The following is a 21,357-nucleotide window of genomic DNA, read 5'->3' as shown; positions in this document are numbered from 1 at the left end:
GGAAAAAAAAATAAAAAAAAAAAAATTTAAAATAATATTTAAAATAAAATAAACTTCGTACGCACAAGGAAGATGACCAGAGTCTCCCCTTCTAAAGCACTACATTACAATGCTACAGATCCTCCTATACAACGTTGTTCTGGCTTTTGGAATTATGATGATATTACCACCTGTGGTAGAATAAAATACATACATTTAGTTCTTCCCCTACTACTTATGGTCGTATTAGGTGGCTTCACCTTATATAAAATATTTATACACTATCTCAGGTATAAAAATAGTGATTATACCACTTCAGAAACAACTGAACGTACTCATTTACTAAGAGATTCAAACAATGGTGAATTATACATTAATGAGCCTAATATTGCAAATAATAATAAAGCATCTTCAGATTTAAAAAATGAACATTTTAGCATCATGAAATTAAAATTAACCCAAACTGATGGCGCACCACATGGCATTTCCCAAATTATTACTCGATCTTTTGCAGAAAAAAGCAGAGTTATTGTAGAGTTTTTTTTAGTTGTCATTCAATTTTTCTTACACGGTTACATTTTCTGCACCTTTAGAAAAAACCAAAACTTGCAGGATTTTACTTTCCCAGTCTCCATCACCAATTTCACCTTGTGGGCCTGGTTATTAATTGTCAGCACATTGCGTTTATTAAATATTAACCAAAATGTATCTTGGTGCAATAACTACCCCGGCAATTTGTGGGCCGTTTCTTTTACATCTTATATGTTTATGTTTTTGGGTTCTTTGTTACCGTTCCGTTCTGTTTTAATCGGCAACATTGTCAATCCCATTTTAATCAAATACTATACTTCTCAATTTATCGTTTGTACTACTTTGTTTTTATTGTTGTTCACTGCTAAAATTAAGAACGGGTTGCCCTTGATTTACAAAACTGACCCAAACATTACACCATCTCCTGAACCAGTCACTTCCATTTTAAGTTTTGTATCATGGTCATGGTTGAATGGATTTGTCTGGAACGCCCATTTGAGGCCAGTTACTTTAAAAGATATCTGGGGGTTAAGAATAGATGACTACGCAGTTTTTGTTTTGAGAAAATTTAAATTATACTGCGAACATAAAAAAGATTCAAAATACTTTTCTCGCAATTTAATTTTGTTTTTCGGGAAATTTTTGGGATTGCAGGGCTTTTGGGCTTGTCTGGAAAGTGTTATTGACTTTTTCCCCACTCTTTTATTGAAAAGAATCCTAGAATACGTGGAGAATCAAAATTCGGCCCCCAAGAATTTGGCCTGGTTTTATGTTGTCTGTATGCTTGTTTGCAGGTTATTTGCAGCAGTATTCTCTGGACAGGCATTGTTTTTCGGAAGAAGAGTTTGTATTAGAATGAAAGCCATCATTATTTCAGAAATTTACTCCAAGGCTTTAAGAAGAAAGATTATGACCTCGTCCAGCAAGCCATCCACGGATGCCGTAGATCCACAGGAACTAAATGATGAAAGTAGCGTTGATGGTGATGAAGAATCAAGCACTTCTTCCAATTTGGGCGGTATTATCAATTTGATGGCTGTTGACGCATTTAAAGTTTCTGAAGTTTGTGCCTACTTGCATTCTTTTGTGCAGGCGCTAGTTATGACTGTTGTTGCCTTAACTTTATTGTATAAATTATTGGGCTGGTCTGCTCTTATTGGCGCTTCATTAATGATTTTATTATTACCAATTACTTTCAGGTTGGCTAATTGGCTCGGTGACTTACAAAGAAAAAATTTGGCTGTTACTGATAAACGTATTCAAAAATTAAACGAAACTTTTCAAGCAATTCGTATCATCAAGTTTTTCTCTTGGGAAGAAAATTTCGAAAGGGATCTTATTTCAATTAGGGACGAAGAATTGAAGTTGTTATTATACAGATCGCTTGTCTGGTCGTGCTCTGCTTTTGTTTGGTTTATTACTCCTTCCATCGTTACGTCTGCTTCCTTTGCCTTTTATATTTATGTTCAAAGAGAAACATTGACAACGCCTGTTGCTTTTACTGCTTTGTCCTTGTTTACTTTGCTAAGAAATCCATTGGATCAATTGAGTGATATGTTGAGTTTTGTTATTCAATCAAAGGTTTCCCTAGATAGAGTTCAGGATTTCCTAAATGAAGAAGACACCGCCAAATACGATCAGTTAACTATTTCACATGACAAACTTGGATTTCAAAATGCCACTGTTGCGTGGGATAATGGCAACAATCAATTTTTCAAACTGAAAAACTTGAACATTGACTTCAAAATAGGTAAATTAAATGTTGTTATTGGACCCACTGGTTCTGGTAAAACTTCATTGTTGATGGGCTTATTGGGTGAGATGGATTTGTTGGAAGGTAAAGTTTTTGTTCCATCTTTAGATCCAAGGGATGATTTGGTTATTGAAGCGGATGGGATGACCAACTCCATTGCTTATTGCTCTCAAGCTGCCTGGCTATTAAATGACACTGTTAAGAACAACATTTTATTTAATTCACCATACAACGAAGAAAGATATCATGCTGTTGTTGAAGCCTGCGGCTTGAAACGCGATTTTGAAATATTAAATGCTGGTGATCAAACAGAAATTGGTGAAAAGGGTATAACCTTATCTGGGGGTCAAAAACAAAGGGTTTCATTGGCTAGAGCCTTGTATTCCTTCTCTAGACATTTATTATTAGATGACTGTTTGAGCGCCGTTGATTCCCACACCGCGTTGTGGATTTATGAGAACTGTATTAGCGGACCCTTGATGGAAAACAGAACTTGTATCTTGGTTTCTCACAACGTGGCTCTAACGTTGAAAAATGCACATTGGGTTGTTATTTTGGAAAATGGCAAGGTCAAGGACCAAGGCGAACCCTTAGAACTATTAAATAGATCTTCCTTTGGTGATGACGAATTTATTAAAACAAGTATTTTATCGAAAACTGCCTCTTCTGTTAATTTAGCAAGCAAAAGCGCTGTTGATCTAAAAAATAGCAATAATACTAAGGATGCTAAGCCGGTCACGAAAAGGAATGATATTGCAGACCAGATTAAGGCCAAAGAGGGTAAGTTGATTGAAGAAGAAACCAAAAGTAACGGTGTGGTTAGTATTGATGTCTACAAATGGTTTGCCAAGCTGTTCGGTGGATGGAAAATGGTCTTGTTTTTAGCTTGCGTTTTTATTGTTGCTAATGGTACTAACATTTGGCAATCATGGTGGGTCCGTAACTGGGCTTCTCACAATATTCCAAGTGCTGTCATGTCTGTTATTTACAATATTGTACCAAAAACCGTTAGCGGTTTATTTATAACTGATTCCAGTTATGAGGGAGAAATAATATCTGTGGCCGAGAGCAAGGAAACCCATTCCACAAAGTTTTATTTGTTGATTTATTTTGGAATTGGTGTTTTGTATGCAACTCTTTCTGCTGCCAAGTCTATTATTAATTTTATTGCGGGAATTAATGCTTCCAGAAAAATCTTTGTCGCTGTTTTGGAGAAAGTCTTGTATGCGAAACTGCGTTTCTTTGACTCTACTCCAATTGGTAGAATTATGAATCGTTTTTCCAAAGATATTGAATCTGTTGATCAAGAATTAACTCCGTTTGTTGAAGGTGCCTTTATCTCCTTGGTTCAATGTATCTCAACCATCTTTTTGATTGGTTATATCACTCCTGGGTTTTTAATTATTGCCATATTAATTGGTTTTATGTATTACTTGGTTGGCTATTTTTACTTATGTGGTTCTCGTGAATTAAAACGTTTTGAATCTATTTCTAGATCCCCCATTCACCAGCACTTTTCCGAAACTTTGGTTGGTGTAACTACTATCCGTGCTTTTGGGGACGAGCGTCGTTTCATGTTGCAAAACTTGAACAAAATCGATGAAAATAATAAGCCCTTTTTTTTCTTATGGGTTGCTAATCGTTGGTTGGCCTTCAGAGTGGACTTAATCGGTGCTTTAGTTATTTTCTTTTCTGGCTGTTTTATAATGCTTAACATTAAAAATTTGGATGCCGGTTTGGCAGGTATTTCCTTAACTTATGCCATATCCTTTACCGATTCAGCATTGTGGTTAGTTAGGTTGTACTCCAACGTTGAAATGACCATGAACTCTGTTGAGAGATTAAAAGAGTACATGGACATTGAACAAGAACCGCAGAATAAAGATGGTTTTATTCCACCAGCAGATTGGCCCAGTGAGGGGAAAATTGATGTTACTGACTTGTCTCTACGCTATGCTCCTAACTTGCCTAAAGTTATTAAAAATGTTTCGTTTACCGTTGAACCAAGTTCCAAAGTTGGTATTGTAGGAAGAACTGGGGCTGGTAAATCTACAATTATTACGGCACTATTTAGATTTTTAGATCCAGAAACAGGTTATATTAAAATTGATAATGTCGACATCACCTCTATACCTTTGAAACGCTTGCGTCAATCTATCACAATTATTCCACAAGATCCTACCCTATTTAGTGGGACATTAAAAACTAATTTGGATCCTTATGATGAATTTTCTGATGATTCTATCTATGAAGCCTTGACCCGTGTCAACTTGATTACCCCAGAAGAGTTGGACAGTAAAGTATTGCCAAGTAATGGAGGTACCGATGAGTCTGCTTCTATCACTTCAGAGAATACCAATAAGTTTTTAGATTTAACAAATGAAGTTACAGAAGGCGGTTCTAATTTGTCACAAGGTCAAAGACAATTGGTTTGTTTAGCAAGGTCGATTTTACGTTCACCAAAAGTTATGTTGTTGGATGAAGCCACCGCCTCTATTGATTATAAATCTGATGCCAAGATCCAGCAGACTATTCGTGAAGAATTTAGAAATAGTACCATCTTAACAATTGCACACAGATTGAGATCTATTATTGATTATGATAAGATTTTGGTTATGGATGCTGGTGAAGTCAAGGAATACGATCATCCATACTCTTTATTGTTGAATAAGGATAGTATATTTTATAGCATGTGTGAAGATAGTGGTGAATTGGATGCTTTGATTCAATTATCCAAAGAATCGTTTGTCAGCAAATTAAACTCTAAATAATCTTTTTATTTCTTTTATACTTTATATTTATGTAATAGTTAAAAATTGGTCTATTAATATTTTCTTTCATGTCATTTAATAACACTCCCCCCCCCCTTTTTTTTTTTTTTTTTTTTTTTTTTTTTTTCTTCACCTTTGGTCATAATAAATAATCCGTAAAGATTATTAAGAATATATTTTATCCCATTTTTGGATAATTAACCCATCCTCCAAAGTATATAATTCAGGAACTAATTTATAACGAAATATTTTTGGTAGGATTTGGAATTTAACCAACCAAAATAAAAACGAAAATGAAAAAAGAATAATCGTCATTAAATAATATGATGGGAAATATGGCAAAGAGTTCTTGTATCCAGAGTCGTTAAATATAAATGGAGTCACAACCAAGTAAAACGAAAAGATAATAAAAAAAGCGTTTCCTACAGAAGATGATTTGATGTCAGCCGGTTTCAAATTGGGATGTTTCCACTTATAAACAAAAATACCTATGGCAACAAATAATAAAACTATTTGGCTACCATAAGCCTCTAAAGAGACTAAATAATTATAGCCTACCCCATTTCCTGGTGGCAAAAGAGTCAACCAGCCGATGGTCAAAAAGGTAGATACTAGTAGGGAGGGGAATGGAGAGTTGAAGGGCCAATTTTTGGACAATTGTTCCGTAAAGGGGAAGTAGCCGTGCCTAAAAATTTCTTGATTTACTCTAGATATGGAATAAAGCGCCACAAACAAATTAGACAAAGCAGATATAGCAATTGAAAAAGTGATGAATTTTCTACCCCATATTTCACCGTACATTCTGGTAAATAATATAGAACCTAGTAATGGACCAGCATCTACTATTTCATTATATGTTAATAACCTAACATACGCTAAATTTACCAAACTATAACACACCAATGTAATTAAAAGCGAAACAGAGCCAGCAAGTTTCAACGTTTTGTTTGGATTAATAATTTCAGCAGTGACCGAGTGTACCATATTCCAACCTATATAACAAAAAAAGGCTTGAATGAACGCAGTACTAAGCGAGGAATAAGAAAGTGAGCCTGGAAGATCAGTTAAAGGTGGGAATCCTATGTTCTTGTTATCATGAGTAAATAGGTGTGGTGCGAGTAAAACTAGGGCACCACTGATGGACATGATGGAGACAATAAAGATTTTTAATACACCCAAAGTGTTTTGGATATAGACGCCTGTTTTCAAGGAAATTCCGTGTGTAATTGCAATTAAAAGGGTTGTAAGTGAACCGATATGATTAGGCCATTTATTATTAGCCACAAAATCTTGAGAAAAGCCGATAGAAAACATGAAATATTCACCAAAAATCAAGGCACTTGAAATGGCAAATCCCGTTAATATTGTAAACCCACCAAATACCACGCTTGTCATATACTTGGGTTTATCAAATGAAAATTCCAAAAAATTTTTTGTTCCGCCATTTTTAGGAATTAGACAGCCAAATTCTAGATATAAATATAGACCGAAAAAGGATAAAATAGCAGCTAGGACCCATACGGTGAAATAAATTATAAGGTTGCCACCACAATTAATAAATACACTTGATGGAATGGAAAATATGCCGTTTCCGATGATTCTTGATATGAACATGTTGCATGTGCCGAAAATCCCTAGGTGTCTTCCTTGAGGTACTTCTACTGTAGATTCTAAATTTACCACATCGTCTATAGAGGTGTAAGTGGATAATACAGGGTATGGTATTGATTTGATGGGATTTAAAGGGTCTCTTTCTTGTAAGTCATCTTGTTCAGCTTGTAAAGACATTAGACTTTTTATGGTGGAGTGCTTGTCTTGGGTTATATATATGTATATATTTAAGTAGGTGACATTTTTGTGTTGCAAACAATTTGCTTGACTTTAAATGAAATTTTAAGATAAGAAAGATAAAAAGAAGCTGGTAGATATCTAATTCAAAGATACCGAGGGACTACATCGGTCTTCGGTTAAAAGAAAAGTGACAAGTACTTAGTTTTGATAAAGCCCGAGGATCACGTGATTATGGTATTGGTGTACGGATGGTTTAAATTTTTTTTTTTTCAATGCATATTTTTTTTTTCTTATTCCAAACTTCAACATTTTAAAAAAAAAAAAGATTGAAACATGATAAAAATAAAAATGAAAATAAAAATAAAGATAAAGAATAACTGGCACAACAGACAATGAAAACAAATATATCAAAATGGAATATAGCTCAAATAACTTCTACCATTAGATCAGAAGTCAATCCCGCAAACTACTATTTAAGTAATGCTCCATTGTTTTCTAGTAGAAGACTAAATGATTTGGATACTCAATTTAAAAAATTGACTCAAAAAGAAAAGAACTTGATACCAATTAATTTCAGCGAGTCATTGGATAAAAGTTTTGATAAAATAATAAAATGGATAAGATACGATTCAAAATTACCATTAAAATCAAATAACAGTTACCAAATTATAGTAAATAAAAGAGATCCCAAAGAGTTTAATTTTTTGTTATCCACTTTATTTAGATCTTTGTTTAGGACTAGGATAAATGAAAAGCTTTCTGTTAATTTCAACATGCTTCCTACTAATGGACAGGATGCATCAAATCTTTATGTGAAGTCACTTAATCCAATTGATCATGCCGATTTGAACATTTCAAACAGAAATTCATTTTTTTCCAAACTAGTTAGATTGCAATTGTTTGACTTGAAAAAAAGAGACATGGATTATATAAATGTTTATTGGCCTAAGCATAAAAAAGATCTTTCTTTAGTCAAAGCTATTGGTATAGTAAAAGCTAAATCCAATTTAGTTGATAAATATAAACAAGTTTTCATCAATGGGATTTCTTATCCCCTAGTAAAGCTAAATAATATTGATTCGAATAATGTCGAAGATGAGTTCCCTCAAATGGGGAAAAAAAATGAAGCAGTTTATTACTCAAAGGATGGCATTGGTATAATCCCATCAAGGTTTATTTCGCATTCCAAATACTTACCGGCCTACAAATCCATAGAATATTTTGGAAGAAGTTCAGCATTGGATGACTGGAAGAAAAGAGAGAATTTTGAAATATTGGGGGAATTGCCCGGTAAAAGTGTTTTATCCAAAAAACTAATAGTTTGTAAAAAAGATGCCACGGATAATGAAATAACAGGTCTTGATCAAAACAAAAACGGTATTACCATTTTAAATGCAATTAATGAATTATCTTTGAGTTATAACTTAAAGGAGAACACTGCAGATGCTATTAGGGGGTTACTTTTGTCACCGAATTCTTATTTTTATGATACTATGAAGGCCGATCTTGAGACGCCTAACGATATCAGATATAGATTTATAGGGCTAATGAAGGGGGAGCGTGCTAAGCTAGTAGTTTTGAATAACTGGTTTTATACATTTGAAAATAAATTTTTGTTTTATATTAAGAATAATAAGGGGAAAGATATATTGAAGCTTAGCACCATAATGAAAAGCAATAACCTAAAATTCTGGGATGTTAAGATATTGCAGGAGTTGGAAAAGTTTGAGCAGAAATGTATTGATGACATTGGCAATGAGAAACAATATATTGATGATTTTTTGTATAATTTAAACATATATTTTACATTTATTGCAGCAGAATGGAAAATATTTGATGAAAGAGTTTTTGTTGATAATAGTAGAAGAGAATGGTTAATTTGTAGGATTAGTTTTATAATTTTTGAAAAACTAGTGACAAACAAAGAATTTGTGAACACGTACCCATCTTTATTGTATGGAATTTCCAAAAAAATTAAGTGGTTGGGTGAAAAGTTTCCAAGTTTGTTAAAAACAAAAGAAGATGAAAAAGTATTAAGCAGCATAGAGTTTGATACAAATGCAATAGAATATTGTATTTGGGATATAATTGGACCTTTGTTGGAAAATGAATGTAGGGTAATAAAAGAGTGCAATGGTACAGGGGATGGGAGTAATCGTGAGCCAATAACTAAAAACCATTGTATAGCTATCGGGTTACCAGTTGAAGTGTACAATGCTTTGATCGATTTAGATTACAATGAAGATTTGAGAATGATGGATGTTATTCCCTTCCTATCAGTGGCCAATATTACCATTACGTGCCTAGATGGAGTAGAACGCGTGGAACCTATCATTGGATTAAAAATATCGAATATGATGTTAGATAATGGGACCATGATTACCATATTTAAGAAGTAGTACATAGATTACATAATGATTAAATTTAACGATCTTATAATTAATTTGTTTATGTTATTTGAAACCAACCATAATTTTAAAAGGGGTATGCTATGTTTGTGACCCATTTTTTTTGAAATATTGTAGTATTGGATGTGCAATATATCACTTTGTAGTAGTTCGTTTATTTTTTTTAGATTTTGTAATATGGTATAAAGTTTGTCCCAATTAATGCAGATGAGATTTTTTTTTAAATCTGAGTTTTTATTGATGGAAGTAGAAGACATTTTTTCCATTAGTTCCCATATGATTTTAGAAACGTTGATTGCCACGTGATCTAAGATTGAGTGTAATTTTAGAGTTAGTTGGTTTAAATGTTGGATTATGGTTGTATTAGAACTGAGATCAGTTTCGGATGATCCTATTAAAGATTCCAAATCGGATACTCTTTGTTCTAGTAGGGATATGGTGTTCATTGTTAGCAGGTTTCACTTGTGTGCTGTGTGGATAAATATAATTCTGGTATGATTGGATATATATTTCATTTATTAGTTTTATTTAGTGGAAGTCTTGGGAAAAAAAGCGTGATTGTTAGATATAAATAAATATGAGTATTTTTTTGGTGTGATGTGATGTGATAGAGCCGACCATTTATTTCTCGGTTATTCGGTGTTATGTCGTCTCGGTATATCTCTGTGTTTTTTTGCCACAGCGCATTTTTTTCTTTTTTGGTGTTTCAACCTACAAACTTTTTCCCTTTTGCTCCTTTTTTTTTGTTTTTTTTTTTGTTTTTTTTAAATTTTACCCTTTTAATTTATTTTTTTTAGTTTTGTTGTCCTTGTAAGTTTTTTTTATTATTATTTTCCTTTCTTTTACTCTTTTCAGATTAATTAATTAATTAAAGAAGAAAAAAGAAAGAAAAAAAAAAAAAACACAAGGAAAACTTTTATAAACAAGTGGTTATAAATATATATTATAAAATAAATATAAAACAAAGAAATAATGTCTAGATCAGGGTATGTATTTTGTTTCTCATGTATCAACCTTTGACTAAAAAAGTTCTATTTTAAAGCTTCCTTTTTTTTAAGGAAAAAAAAAAAATGAAAATGGAAATAAGAGTAAAATATGAAAAATTAAGCAATTATAACAAGACTTACTAACGTTGATAATAATAATAATAATAATAATTGGTTATTTTATTTTTTCTTTTTTTTTTTTTAATAGTGTATCCGTTGCTGATGAATCTTTAGCTGCTTTTAACGATTTAAAGTTGGGTAAGAAGTACAAGTTTATTTTGTTTGGATTGAATGAAAACAAAACTTCCATTATAGTCAAAGAGACTTCCACTGATGGTTCTTATGATTCCTTTTTGGAAAAATTACCTGAAAATGATTGTTTGTATGCAGTCTATGACTTTGAATACGATATTGGTAGTGGAGAAGGTAAGAGATCCAAGATTGTTTTCTATACCTGGTCTCCAGATACTGCTCCTGTTAGATCCAAGATGGTTTATGCTAGTTCAAAGGATGCTTTAAGAAGAGCTTTGAATGGTGTATCTACCGATATCCAAGGTACTGATTTCTCAGAAGTTTCTTACGAGACTGTTTTGGAAAAGGTAAGCAGAGGGCCAGGATCTCATTAAGAAAGCCAATGTCTTTTTAATGCGATAAACAGAGAGAATAAAAAAAAAAAAAAAGAGAAGAAGGTGTTTAAATAATTGGTATATATATTATTATCACGTAGAGTAAAATACGTTCGTTTAATTTATTATTCGTTTATAATATAAAACAGTTTTTTTTTTTGTAAGAAGAGGAAGATTAATTTTATTTTATTTCTTTATAAAAAAAAAAAAAAACATTGCGTGATGTTATTTTAAATTTTACAGTAAGCGCATGACATGATTTTCCGTTTTTCTTTTTGAATAAAAAATGGAAATGTTTGCTGTTATAACAGACTTTAAAGCCTTGTTTTATAATGTGATAACTAAAGAATATTGTTTCTTTTTAATAGAATAAAATCATTCCGATCAATTCTGTTTTTCCTGGCGGTTTTTTTATTATCCAAAATGAATACAACAATGCAAGACTGTATTTTTATTTATCGTGGAGGTAACTTATACTTCAATCCATCCTTTATTTTAATCTTCTTTTTTTCTTTTTTTGATTCTACCTTCAACTTTCACCTTGATCTTTTCTTGTTTTCCAATTTCATATATTTCTTTTTTGTTTTCTTACACTTTAATTTTCCGTATTTTATTTCTTATTTCTTGTTATATTCTTTTTTCTTTTTTTTTTTTCCCTCATTTAAAGAAAAATCATACAAAGTAACTTAAAATTAATCATAGTTATAGTAATATATATATATCGTGATGAGTTATCCTACTCAAAATAATAATAATAACAACAATCATAATAATCAAGATAATTACTTGCAGTCATCAATCTCTTTGAAAATAAAAGAGTCGCCGCAAGAAAGTAATCCCATTTTCTTTTTCTCAAAGGAAAATAATACTCCAACCATCGGGAATGAAAACATAAATAGAAATAATAATAATAATAATAATAATGAAGAGGAAGACGTCGATGATATACTTCAAATTAATATTTCCAAACAACCGAGAGCAACTTTGGAACAAAGAATCATGATACTAGACCATTACTATAAAAATGGTCAATCAAAACATAAAACGGTCAATTGCTTTAAAGATAAAGTTTCTATTTCCATTTCTACTCTTTCAGATTGGTTGAAAAGGGAATCTGATTTACGATCAAAATATCAGTTTATGTTGATACAGAAAAACACAGCGCCAATCACCATAAATATGTCAAAAAATAATAAGGAGGGAAGTGGACTGATAACTAATACTACTAATAAAATTACAAAAAAGAAATCATCATCAGCAGTAAATAACAATCATAATATTATCATGGCCGCTTCTACTAACAATACAAGTAATAGTAGTACAACGACCACAACTCCAAACAATAGTAACGAAAATAATGACAAACTAACACCCAAAACTCCAAATAATATTAATGGTCTACTCTCTACTACTGTTAAAAAACCACATAAATCTAAATACGAAGGTATTAACAATATGATGGACAGAATGGTTGAGCATAGGAAAATTATGAATCTTCCTATAAATGAAACTGTTTTAAAAGAATATTGGGTTGAATGTGCCAAAAAATGCGGTATTACCGATCCTAAAAGGAGCAAATCTCCGAGTAATGGTTGGTTAGATCACTTTAAAAATAGACATAATTTAAAGGCAAATTTATCCCTTGTGGTAAATAACTGTAATAATAAATCTAATGATACACTTGATAATCAAGAAATTATAACAAGTAATCGGAAAAACATTAATGATTCTAATAAACCTTTAGATAGATTTGAAAATAGTTCAACCAATAAATTTAGTAATAATAGCACTACAAATTTTTTAATATCAGCTACTAATAAAGATTTCAGTACAACATCTTTGGATAATTTTTTTTTGAACAGTTCACTAGATCATTATAGTAATGCTAATACTAATACTACTACTACTACTAATAATAATAATAGTACCAATAATAATAATAATAATAATACCAATAATAATAATAATAATAATAATAATAATAGTAATAATAATAGTAATAGCCACAACAACAATAATAATACAAGAAAAAATGTCATAATAACGGCACCGATGACCAAAAGCACCAGTGGTAACAGTAATAGTGCCCCTAACATCGCAACATTTAATAGTTTAAAGCCTGTGTCAAGTCAATTATTACCACCCAAAATAAACGATTTCATATCACACAAGTTTAATGATAGAAGTCATTCAAATAACAACACTAACTCATCCATATCTATGTCCCCCACATATATGAAACCGGTATTCGCAAATTCTACTCTATCTACCGTAGACGATACTAAAAAAGATGACTCCAATACACGGATTAAGATAAACGAATTGGAATTTGAAAAGTTTATGAAATGTCACGCCACTGATTTTCTACAAAAAAATAGGAAAAAATATGATAAAACATTGGTACTGTTAAATGAGCTAATAAAAGTTTTCGAACTTGAAAAAAATTTACTAGTTGATAGAAATTTAGAGAAAATATTTAACAGCGACGAAAAATAAAATTATGTGAAATAAATACATTAGATAAATAATTTATTACTACACAATATTATATGGAACTTGTTCCATGATATAGGTTTCATTATTTACACCTCTTGTCCAACATAACTTATCAACGACTTCAGCTGCAACAATAAACTGTCTAATCCCCCAATTACCAACATTGAAAACATCTGGAACATCTCTGGATAATTTGGGAAATAATGATTTATACACTGGTCCGTACTCTTCAATATCTTCCCGCTCAATTGAAATATTGTTGTCTATAACTAAAATTTTCTCAATGATGAAAAAGGGACACCAATCAAATTCTTCGCCCTTGTCATAACAATTTTTTAATCGTATTAACCACAACATTAAACAATGATTCAATATTTTTTTAGCACCTAGACTTTCGTAATTTTCACAGCCAAAAGCTAAAAGCAAAGCATTAGCAAATATCTTGTCACGTTTAAAAACCTGCTTAAAGGAAATCATTTGGTTTTTTTTCATATCCATTAGTTGCTTTTGATAATGTTCAACTATATCTAAATTATTCTGAAATAATTTCCTCTGCGTAGTTTTATACAATTTAATAATTCTGATGATCAAATCGTCCCTTCCCGTTAATCCGTTGCTCCTAACACCATCTTTCCGTTTGAAAAAAGCGATTTTCCCGGATAGGATTCCTGCCAATTGGTCCAATCCTTCAAAAGTGCTTCTCAACGTGAGATAATTTTCCGATCTTAATTTGCAAATATAAGAAAAAAATTTTAAAACTTCTACCGGGAATACGACAGAACGCTTGATGTCAAATCTAACAGCATCTCCAAGAACATCGTCAAACTTAATGTTATATGGCATTTTTCGAGCAATTTCAATAGCTTCTTCATCCCCAAGTTTCAAGTTCAAAGAAATAGAATCATACTTGTTGTCCTCTAACAAAAACCCATAGTTGATAATTAAATCTTCGTTGGATTTTTCCATACCATAGTTATTAAAGATCTCCAAGTTTGGTTTTGGATATTTTTCTAAAGTGGAAAACTCAATCTCAATAACCTCATTATTAGTATCTACAACAGGTGTCCATTTGGTTTTTGTATCTGCCTTGTGATTGAAAAAATCTATGATGGGCAACAAAAATGCATTTTCAGAATTCCTCTTGTCATTCAATAAAATAGATGGGAACCCTCTTGATGTTATAATCGAATGTGCCCATAAATAATCAGTAATACAGGGTTTGCATTCAGATCTATTGTTAAATAAAGGAACACAATATTTTTCATATTCTTCTTGTATTTTGTTTCTTAAACGCTTTGTTTTCAAATATAAATCTGTCCCTTTGCACATCTCTAATTGCTCATCACTCCATGTTAAAGATGTAGTCAATGTATCAGGTAATACATTTATGTATGGGGAAAAAAAATTATTTCTAGCAGCATCAACGTTACCAAACTTAAAAACGCATAGAAAGCTTTTAATTAATGTATTGTTTGGATAGTTATTCAAATTATCAGCAATCTGGAAATATTCTTTGGCCACATCATTTGTAATCAATAATTTGCGGGGCACTTTAATACTAGGAGGCGTTCCTTGTTGGGAAGTAGTGGTGTTAGCAGCGCTGAAACATGAGACACCAAACCCAGGTGTTTTTTTAAATTCGTAAAAGTCGGGGATTGTAGAACCATTATCTTTAGCCCACTGAATGCATCCATCAATATCTGATGATTGTGAACGAGCCATAGTTATGTTGTCTTTAGTTTTCTGAGGAAGGAGAGAAGAGTAATTTAAAAACTCAAGACTTGGTGAGATTGGAAAAAATTTGTGTTTAAAAAAAAAAAAAAAAAAAAAAAAAAATAAAAAATAAAAATGGTTGCCTAGAATCTGTTTATTATTTGTTTCGTGTATAATGATACATAGTACATTAATAACTTGAGTGTTGTTAGGATATCTTAGGACATACGCCCACCGTATGAAATGCGAAATCGCGGCAAGACTATTTTGCTGGCCATATAATATACATACGGACAATATAAAAAATATGACTACAATAATAAATATAAGATCATATCTATATATTATCAAATACTCCAAAGGCAAAGTAACACGTAAAATCGTATAATAATGAATGAAGAAGCAGATAATTAATGAAGAACCAAATATAGAATCTTTAACAGAACAAATTCACAACTCAGAAAACGAATTATTCCAACAGTATACGCAAGTGAGCTTGTATGCATCACGTGAGTAAAAGAAAAAAACATTTTTTTTTCTGCTTTTTTTCTCTAAAAATTTGTCGTAAAATAAAAATAACAATAACGAAAATAAAAAATATACGGAAAAGGTAAAGAGGAGGCAGGTGTCAGGGTAAATTTATCCACTAAAATATAGTCTGTATGTATAATCCACTTTTATTTATAAAACTACCTAATTATTTTGCTCTTGCTTTTCTTCATAAAATAACATTTCTCGGATTATATCAGATGAAGTCTTATTCTCAGAAAAAGCTGAATCAGGCTCATTATCAGGGGTTACAGTTAAAGGTGCTTCTGTCCTATCTATCAAGTTATGCCTCTTGGCAGATGGTGTAGTTTTTTTATAGTTAGTATGATTATAAGTAGTGTCATAATGATAGAGATATAACGCTTCCATTGTATAATCTAAACAAAATGCCTTGTAAGCAGCTTGGAAACTTGAATTATGTTGTTTTTGATTGTTATTATTTAGAATAGTAGTAATATTGTCATCGCTCTTATGGTAATTAGTATCGATTTTCGTCGCGTTGCTTGTTGCATCTTTTGTGTAAATACCGTTGGCTAGCAAAGTTTCGTTTGGCAAAACAAAATTTGCGGTGGTATAATTATCTGACATGTGTTTTTCAGAGATCAACAACTCTTTTAATTTACCATCATTATCATTGTTCATACCACTATTGGGAATTTTAAATAAATGCACACTTTGATTCTCTGTACAAGAATCAACACTATTTTTACTGGTATAAACAGTCGCCAGCGACTTATTGCTGTTGCAATGTTCAGGATAGCATGGTTCAAGACTGGGATTGAGTGTCTGCATGTGCTCACTCTTTATACCATCTACACTTTTAGTATTCACCAGTCCCAATAAATAATAATTGCATTTTTTAACTAATCCTGGTTCTAATTTCGGTATTTTTTTAGCTAGCAATTGTTTTCTTACTTTTGTGTTTTTTCTATTCTCTCTACCATTCGAGCTGCTATAATTCTGTAAGGAAAAAGATTGTGGTAATAAAATTTTACAAGTATCCGCAGCATCTATATTGCTGTTTGTAAATTTCACCGCCTCTAAGAACTCTGGGTTAATTGGAAAAATATTCCACGCATTTTTGGCGATAGTAACATTACCACTATTTGTGGTCATACAAACGCTGCTGTTTTTTCTGTTATCACAATTAATATTGTTCAAAAGTTTGTATGCTAAGTTTTTCCAAATATTATGATCAATTTCGTTACCTACACTGGAAACTATATCAATACAATCTTTTAAAACTCTAAAGTTTACTTCAAGCGTTTTGAAACAAAAGGTTTCATATTCCTTAAAAGTTATTCCAACAAAGGATTTAAATATGCGAGAAAATCTGTTTTCAGTCAAAAATAAATGTTCTTGGAAAATCTCCTTCCAAGTGTTATTTGTACTCCAATTCTTTGTTTTGAAATTCACCACAGAAGAGTTGCTAAGAACCTCAGTGGTGGTGAAAGATGTATTAAAAAGCTTACTAATGCTTAAATACTTGTCTTTATTATACTGTTCCACTTCTTTAAACCTTAGAACACACATGTAAAGATTGTAAAAGCATATTTCCACCACTTTATTCAATCTGTTGTATTCCAACATGGATAATGTCCTGTTCATATAAAATTTTTTGGTGTAGTCATTGTTTAAATAATGATAGTTATTTGTGTCGTCTATCTCAATATCTAATTTATTTAAAGTTTGTTTGTATGATTGGATAACAAATTTGGGCAAACAACCACCGGATAATTTTAATGGATCTGACACCAGCATGGGCAGAAGATATTGTCTTTTTGATTGATCGAATTGTTCATCTCTTTTAATTAATTCAGGACTAAAATTTATGGAATGGTTTATAAGTAGACATAAGTTTACTATAAACCCACTAATAGCAGTCTGAACGGATTCTTCATTTACTGATGCATCCATTTTTAATAATAATGATATTGGCGTTCTAAATATATGTATACTATATTTACTGATGGTCTTAATAAAAATATTACAGAATTTTTAAAATGCGAATAATCGGATCAAGCAAACAAAAGAAGAGGAAAAAATACCGTTTATAAGATAGAGAGAACATCATATAGAGTTCTAAAATAATTAATGTGCTCTTTATTTATATATAAGTCGAATTGCTTTTAATTTTTTATAGTTCTTTTTAGATTATAAACTTTGTACTAAAGAAGAGAAAAAAAAACACTGTATCGAATTATAAAAAATAGTAAATAATAAAACAAAAGAAAAAAAAGTTTCCCTGAGTTAAAAGTTAGACGTATTTAAAATTATCAGTTTATTCTTGGCCATTGTAAGTTTTAATTTATTAATGAGTTATTTTTTTTTTTTTTTTAAATCATCAGTTATGCCCAAAGGTAAAGAGAAAATTAAATTAATAATAGCAATAATTACTGAATAGAAAGAGCAGATAAGGAATGCTTAAATTAATATTATTTATACATGTTATTATTGGTTGTAAAGGAAAACACGTAAATGTTTATAGTAAACAATAAGAATGCTAAACAGCATTTAAAAGAATTCATTTATTGTGTTGTTATTACTTGAATAATGATGGTAAGGTTCTTAAACAAAAATCTTAAGGTAAATTAAATCAAAAAAAAAAAAAAAAAAAAAAAAAAAAAAACACGATTTATAGCAATAAATTTATTTCATCCAGGCACTTATCGGATGATAATTTATAATTGTTCCTTGTTGGAAATTAAAAGTGATTTCTTGCATTTTTCATTATTAAATGCATGAAAGCAAGCCATTCCTATCAGATTACACATGTTATTCCTTTCATTTTAACACACTTTTTGTAATATTTTCTGAACTGTTACTGTGTACTGTGTAATTTTTCCTGTTTTATTTTGCTATTTTTTTGAATTTTAATTATTTTTGCTGCAATAAACTCTAATAATGTGACGGTATAAACCGAAAAAAAAAGGGATGTATAAATGAGCAATAAAAAGAAATATATATCATATGAAAGAGGGGGGGGAGTGAATGTATTTGATGCATAAACAGTCCGATTGAATTGATAAGTATAAGCATGTAATGCTAATAATGCATACTATGATTTACATATTTTGATGCTGATAGCATTAAATTCATTCAAATGAGCTTTGCGCTATAGTGATATATATGTTAAAACATCTTACCATCACCAAAGTTATTTTTTCATTTATCTTTGTTGCTATGTATATTGCATTTTCAGTAAAAAATTACTAACTACTGCGTTGTCCTTTACTTTGTAGCAAATAAATAAGATTTTTATCTGGATGTAGCCTCAATTGTTTTCCCTTTTTTTTTTTTTTTCTTTTTTTTTCGTAGCTCATATAAATGCTAAACATACTCGAATGTCAATTATGCACCATATATGTAGTGTTTCTATTTAGTATGCCCTAAATAACAATTATAATTAGAAGCATTCACTACATTTTAAATGTAAATTTAGTTGAAAAGGAAAAAAAAACAAGCATATATATCTATAAAATTAGAAAATCTATATGATAAATACACACCTAAGTTGAATACGAATATTTTAACCGTTAATCAACATAATAAACTGACATACCTTTTGTTTCCCTTTTTTCTTAATTCCTATATGTATGCTATTACGAGGACTAATACTTATTTTCGTAAATGAGATTTGATATTTCATTAGGCTGAAATGTAAACATAAATCACGTATTATTTTCTTTTTTCCACCCTAAAAGTATAAAAAAATAATACAAAGATTATTATTATTGTATTTATGGACTTGTTTACGCTTTTTAACTTAAAAAAAGTTGTGGTTGATAGTCATTATCACCTAAGACAATTATTTACGTTATTTCCAGGAAATAATTTCTCAGAATGTGGTATTTATTTTTGTTTTTTAACCAAAATACAAAAAAAGAAAAAAAAAAGTGTTCCGCTGCCTTGGAAACAGAACAAGGGGAAGAATATAAAAAGAAAAAAAGAAAAGAAAAAAAAAGAAAAGAAAAAAAAAGAAAAGAAAAAAAAAGAAAAGAAAAACCAACTTCTAAGCCACCACAAAATCACGTTACTTAATCTTTTAAAACCAAAAGAATTTTCATCAACAATATCTGCTATATACTTTAAGAATTTTTAAACTGTATAAAAATTGTTATTCCCAGTATTTTATCGAATTTGACAGTAGTTATTTTTTTTTTTTTTTCTAATCTCACAGATAGTAGGAGGGAAGAATTTTATCAGCCATATTACAGTTTTGTAAAATACAACAAAATACCCATAAAGATATGATAACAGATGTTCTAGCATGAGGATCATAATCCCACCACCATATGACTAATCCAATAATAAAGATATATCCATGAATTTAATACTCAACGTAACCTGACTTGAATAAATCTCGTTTATCTTTAAGCAATGGATAAAAAAAAAAACAGCTAGTATCAATCTTTAGGAGAGTTCAATTTAAATATTCGTTCATATAAGTCTTTATGAGTTCATTTCCACAATCAAATTCCCTGATGGACATATCGAACTGTTTTCAGATATACGCTGGTTGATATCTCTCAACTCTGCTCTGGGAACGGGTGTGGCTAAAATAAAAGGATAGTCGTAGTGATAATCTACCCTTTCTCGACTTGTTTCTGTAATATTTAATCTGTGCAATTCTACAAATGCATAAATCTCTTCGACAGGACAGCTTGGATCAAACTTTCTAATAATCCTTTCACCATCGGGAAAAGTAAGACGAATCTTGCAGCCACTCCTGGGCTCAGCTTTCAATTCCGAATTTCTCCAACGTAGCCATTTGCCCTTTAACATTGCTTCCTGCTGTTGTCTTTCAAGTTCCTGATCACGTCTCAATGATTCATCATATCGTCTATTTTGTTCGTTAACCACATTTCTTTGTTGCCTTACACTCAAAAGTTGTGAATAGCATTCCATTATCTTTGATTCCAGTCTTTCCTTCCAACGCACATTGGCTGATAACGTGCTTCCTTCCACTTTAAATTGTAATTTAAACTTGCCGTTGTTATCTAGACATAGAAAAATCAAAGCAGGACAATATTTCACTTTAAACATATCAGCTACTTGCAAAGCTTCGGTATTTGAGGAGATATCACCCATCCAGAAAACACCTTGGTACTTTTTCAAAAGTGGAGCCAATTCCTTTAAAACATTATTGGTAACTTGTGACGAATTATCTAATAGAGTGGATTGTAAAAAAATAAATACAAATTTTCCCTGTTCATTGGCCTTGTTTAAACTTTCAACGTATGAACCACATAAATAAGGTGTCAAGTACTCGTGCTCATCTTGATCTGGAATTTTAGAATCCAAAATAAATTTTCTTAGATTGTTTTCATGCGACACATTTTTATATCTATAAATAGAAGATATTTTAATGCATTTGTGGAATATTTCAATACAGGTACTGAATACCCCGTATACTATTAATAGTGGTGCTTTTAATGTTATATAATATAACAATTCTTTATTGAAAACTTTTTGGTACCATTTTATATTTTTATCGGGAACTTCTTCCTGTTCTTCTATAAAACTGCCTGGCATTGGTTCCATTTTTAGTGTAAATATATGTACATATATATCTTGTTTAAAGGAGATAAATGGAACACCGGTGATGGTAGTGAATATGTCTTTATCTTTTTAAAGATTGATTATTTTTTACGATTGTAAAGTAATTCTTAAAAAATAATGCAATAAGGGGCACATGAGAGAAACGTGAAAGCGGAAAAACGGGTTTAAAAAACACTGTTTTAAAAAAGGAAT

At 30.9% G+C, this 21,357-nt stretch overlaps 9 protein-coding genes across 9 annotated transcripts; 4 read left to right on the top strand and 5 right to left on the bottom strand.

Annotated features, from left to right (window-relative positions):
* Nucleotides 1–72: 72 nt before the first annotated feature.
* SCDLUD_001343 (uncharacterized protein) lies at nucleotides 73–5,034 on the top strand (the record flags this gene model as incomplete). Its single annotated transcript, XM_046080266.1, has 1 exon — nucleotides 73–5,034. The coding sequence occupies one exon, from the start codon at nucleotides 73–75 to the stop codon at nucleotides 5,032–5,034; it is 4,962 nt and encodes a 1,653-aa protein (XP_045935513.1).
* Nucleotides 5,035–5,199: 165 nt separating this feature from the next.
* Nucleotides 5,200–6,822, bottom strand: MUP3 (Mup3p; the record flags this gene model as incomplete). The annotated part of the gene is made up of 1 exon (XM_046080265.1): nucleotides 5,200–6,822. The coding sequence occupies one exon, from the start codon at nucleotides 6,820–6,822 to the stop codon at nucleotides 5,200–5,202; it is 1,623 nt and encodes a 540-aa protein (XP_045935512.1).
* Nucleotides 6,823–7,217: 395 nt separating this feature from the next.
* On the top strand, nucleotides 7,218–9,224 carry SCDLUD_001341 (uncharacterized protein; the record flags this gene model as incomplete). The annotated part of the gene is made up of 1 exon (XM_046076985.1): nucleotides 7,218–9,224. The coding sequence occupies one exon, from the start codon at nucleotides 7,218–7,220 to the stop codon at nucleotides 9,222–9,224; it is 2,007 nt and encodes a 668-aa protein (XP_045935511.1).
* An 8-nt stretch (nucleotides 9,225–9,232) lies between these two features.
* Nucleotides 9,233–9,679, bottom strand: SCDLUD_001340 (uncharacterized protein; the record flags this gene model as incomplete). The annotated part of the gene is made up of 1 exon (XM_046076931.1): nucleotides 9,233–9,679. One exon carries the CDS (start codon nucleotides 9,677–9,679, stop codon nucleotides 9,233–9,235), a length of 447 nt encoding a protein of 148 aa, XP_045935510.1.
* Nucleotides 9,680–10,205: 526 nt separating this feature from the next.
* COF1 (cofilin) lies at nucleotides 10,206–10,845 on the top strand (the record flags this gene model as incomplete). The annotated part of the gene is made up of 2 exons (XM_046080264.1): nucleotides 10,206–10,219; nucleotides 10,428–10,845. The coding sequence occupies 2 exons, from the start codon at nucleotides 10,206–10,208 to the stop codon at nucleotides 10,843–10,845; spliced, it is 432 nt and encodes a 143-aa protein (XP_045935509.1).
* A 726-nt stretch (nucleotides 10,846–11,571) lies between these two features.
* Nucleotides 11,572–13,341, top strand: SCDLUD_001338 (DNA-binding domain-containing protein; the record flags this gene model as incomplete). Its single annotated transcript, XM_046076833.1, has 1 exon — nucleotides 11,572–13,341. The coding sequence occupies one exon, from the start codon at nucleotides 11,572–11,574 to the stop codon at nucleotides 13,339–13,341; it is 1,770 nt and encodes a 589-aa protein (XP_045935508.1).
* A 39-nt stretch (nucleotides 13,342–13,380) lies between these two features.
* On the bottom strand, nucleotides 13,381–15,063 carry EFM1 (protein-lysine N-methyltransferase; the record flags this gene model as incomplete). Its single annotated transcript, XM_046080263.1, has 1 exon — nucleotides 13,381–15,063. The coding sequence occupies one exon, from the start codon at nucleotides 15,061–15,063 to the stop codon at nucleotides 13,381–13,383; it is 1,683 nt and encodes a 560-aa protein (XP_045935507.1).
* A 684-nt stretch (nucleotides 15,064–15,747) lies between these two features.
* SCDLUD_001336 (helix-turn-helix transcriptional regulator) lies at nucleotides 15,748–17,520 on the bottom strand (the record flags this gene model as incomplete). The annotated part of the gene is made up of 1 exon (XM_046076832.1): nucleotides 15,748–17,520. The coding sequence occupies one exon, from the start codon at nucleotides 17,518–17,520 to the stop codon at nucleotides 15,748–15,750; it is 1,773 nt and encodes a 590-aa protein (XP_045935506.1).
* A 2,535-nt stretch (nucleotides 17,521–20,055) lies between these two features.
* On the bottom strand, nucleotides 20,056–21,147 carry SCDLUD_001335 (uncharacterized protein; the record flags this gene model as incomplete). The annotated part of the gene is made up of 1 exon (XM_046080262.1): nucleotides 20,056–21,147. One exon carries the CDS (start codon nucleotides 21,145–21,147, stop codon nucleotides 20,056–20,058), a length of 1,092 nt encoding a protein of 363 aa, XP_045935505.1.
* Nucleotides 21,148–21,357: the final 210 nt, after the last annotated feature.

The sequence above is a fragment of the Saccharomycodes ludwigii genome, chromosome II (assembly GCF_020623625.1).
Source record: "Saccharomycodes ludwigii strain NBRC 1722 chromosome II, whole genome shotgun sequence".
Classification (NCBI taxonomy): domain Eukaryota; kingdom Fungi; phylum Ascomycota; class Saccharomycetes; order Saccharomycodales; family Saccharomycodaceae; genus Saccharomycodes; species Saccharomycodes ludwigii.
Note: the sequence above shows the minus strand (reverse complement) of the source record. Positions and strands in the feature narration are given on the sequence as shown.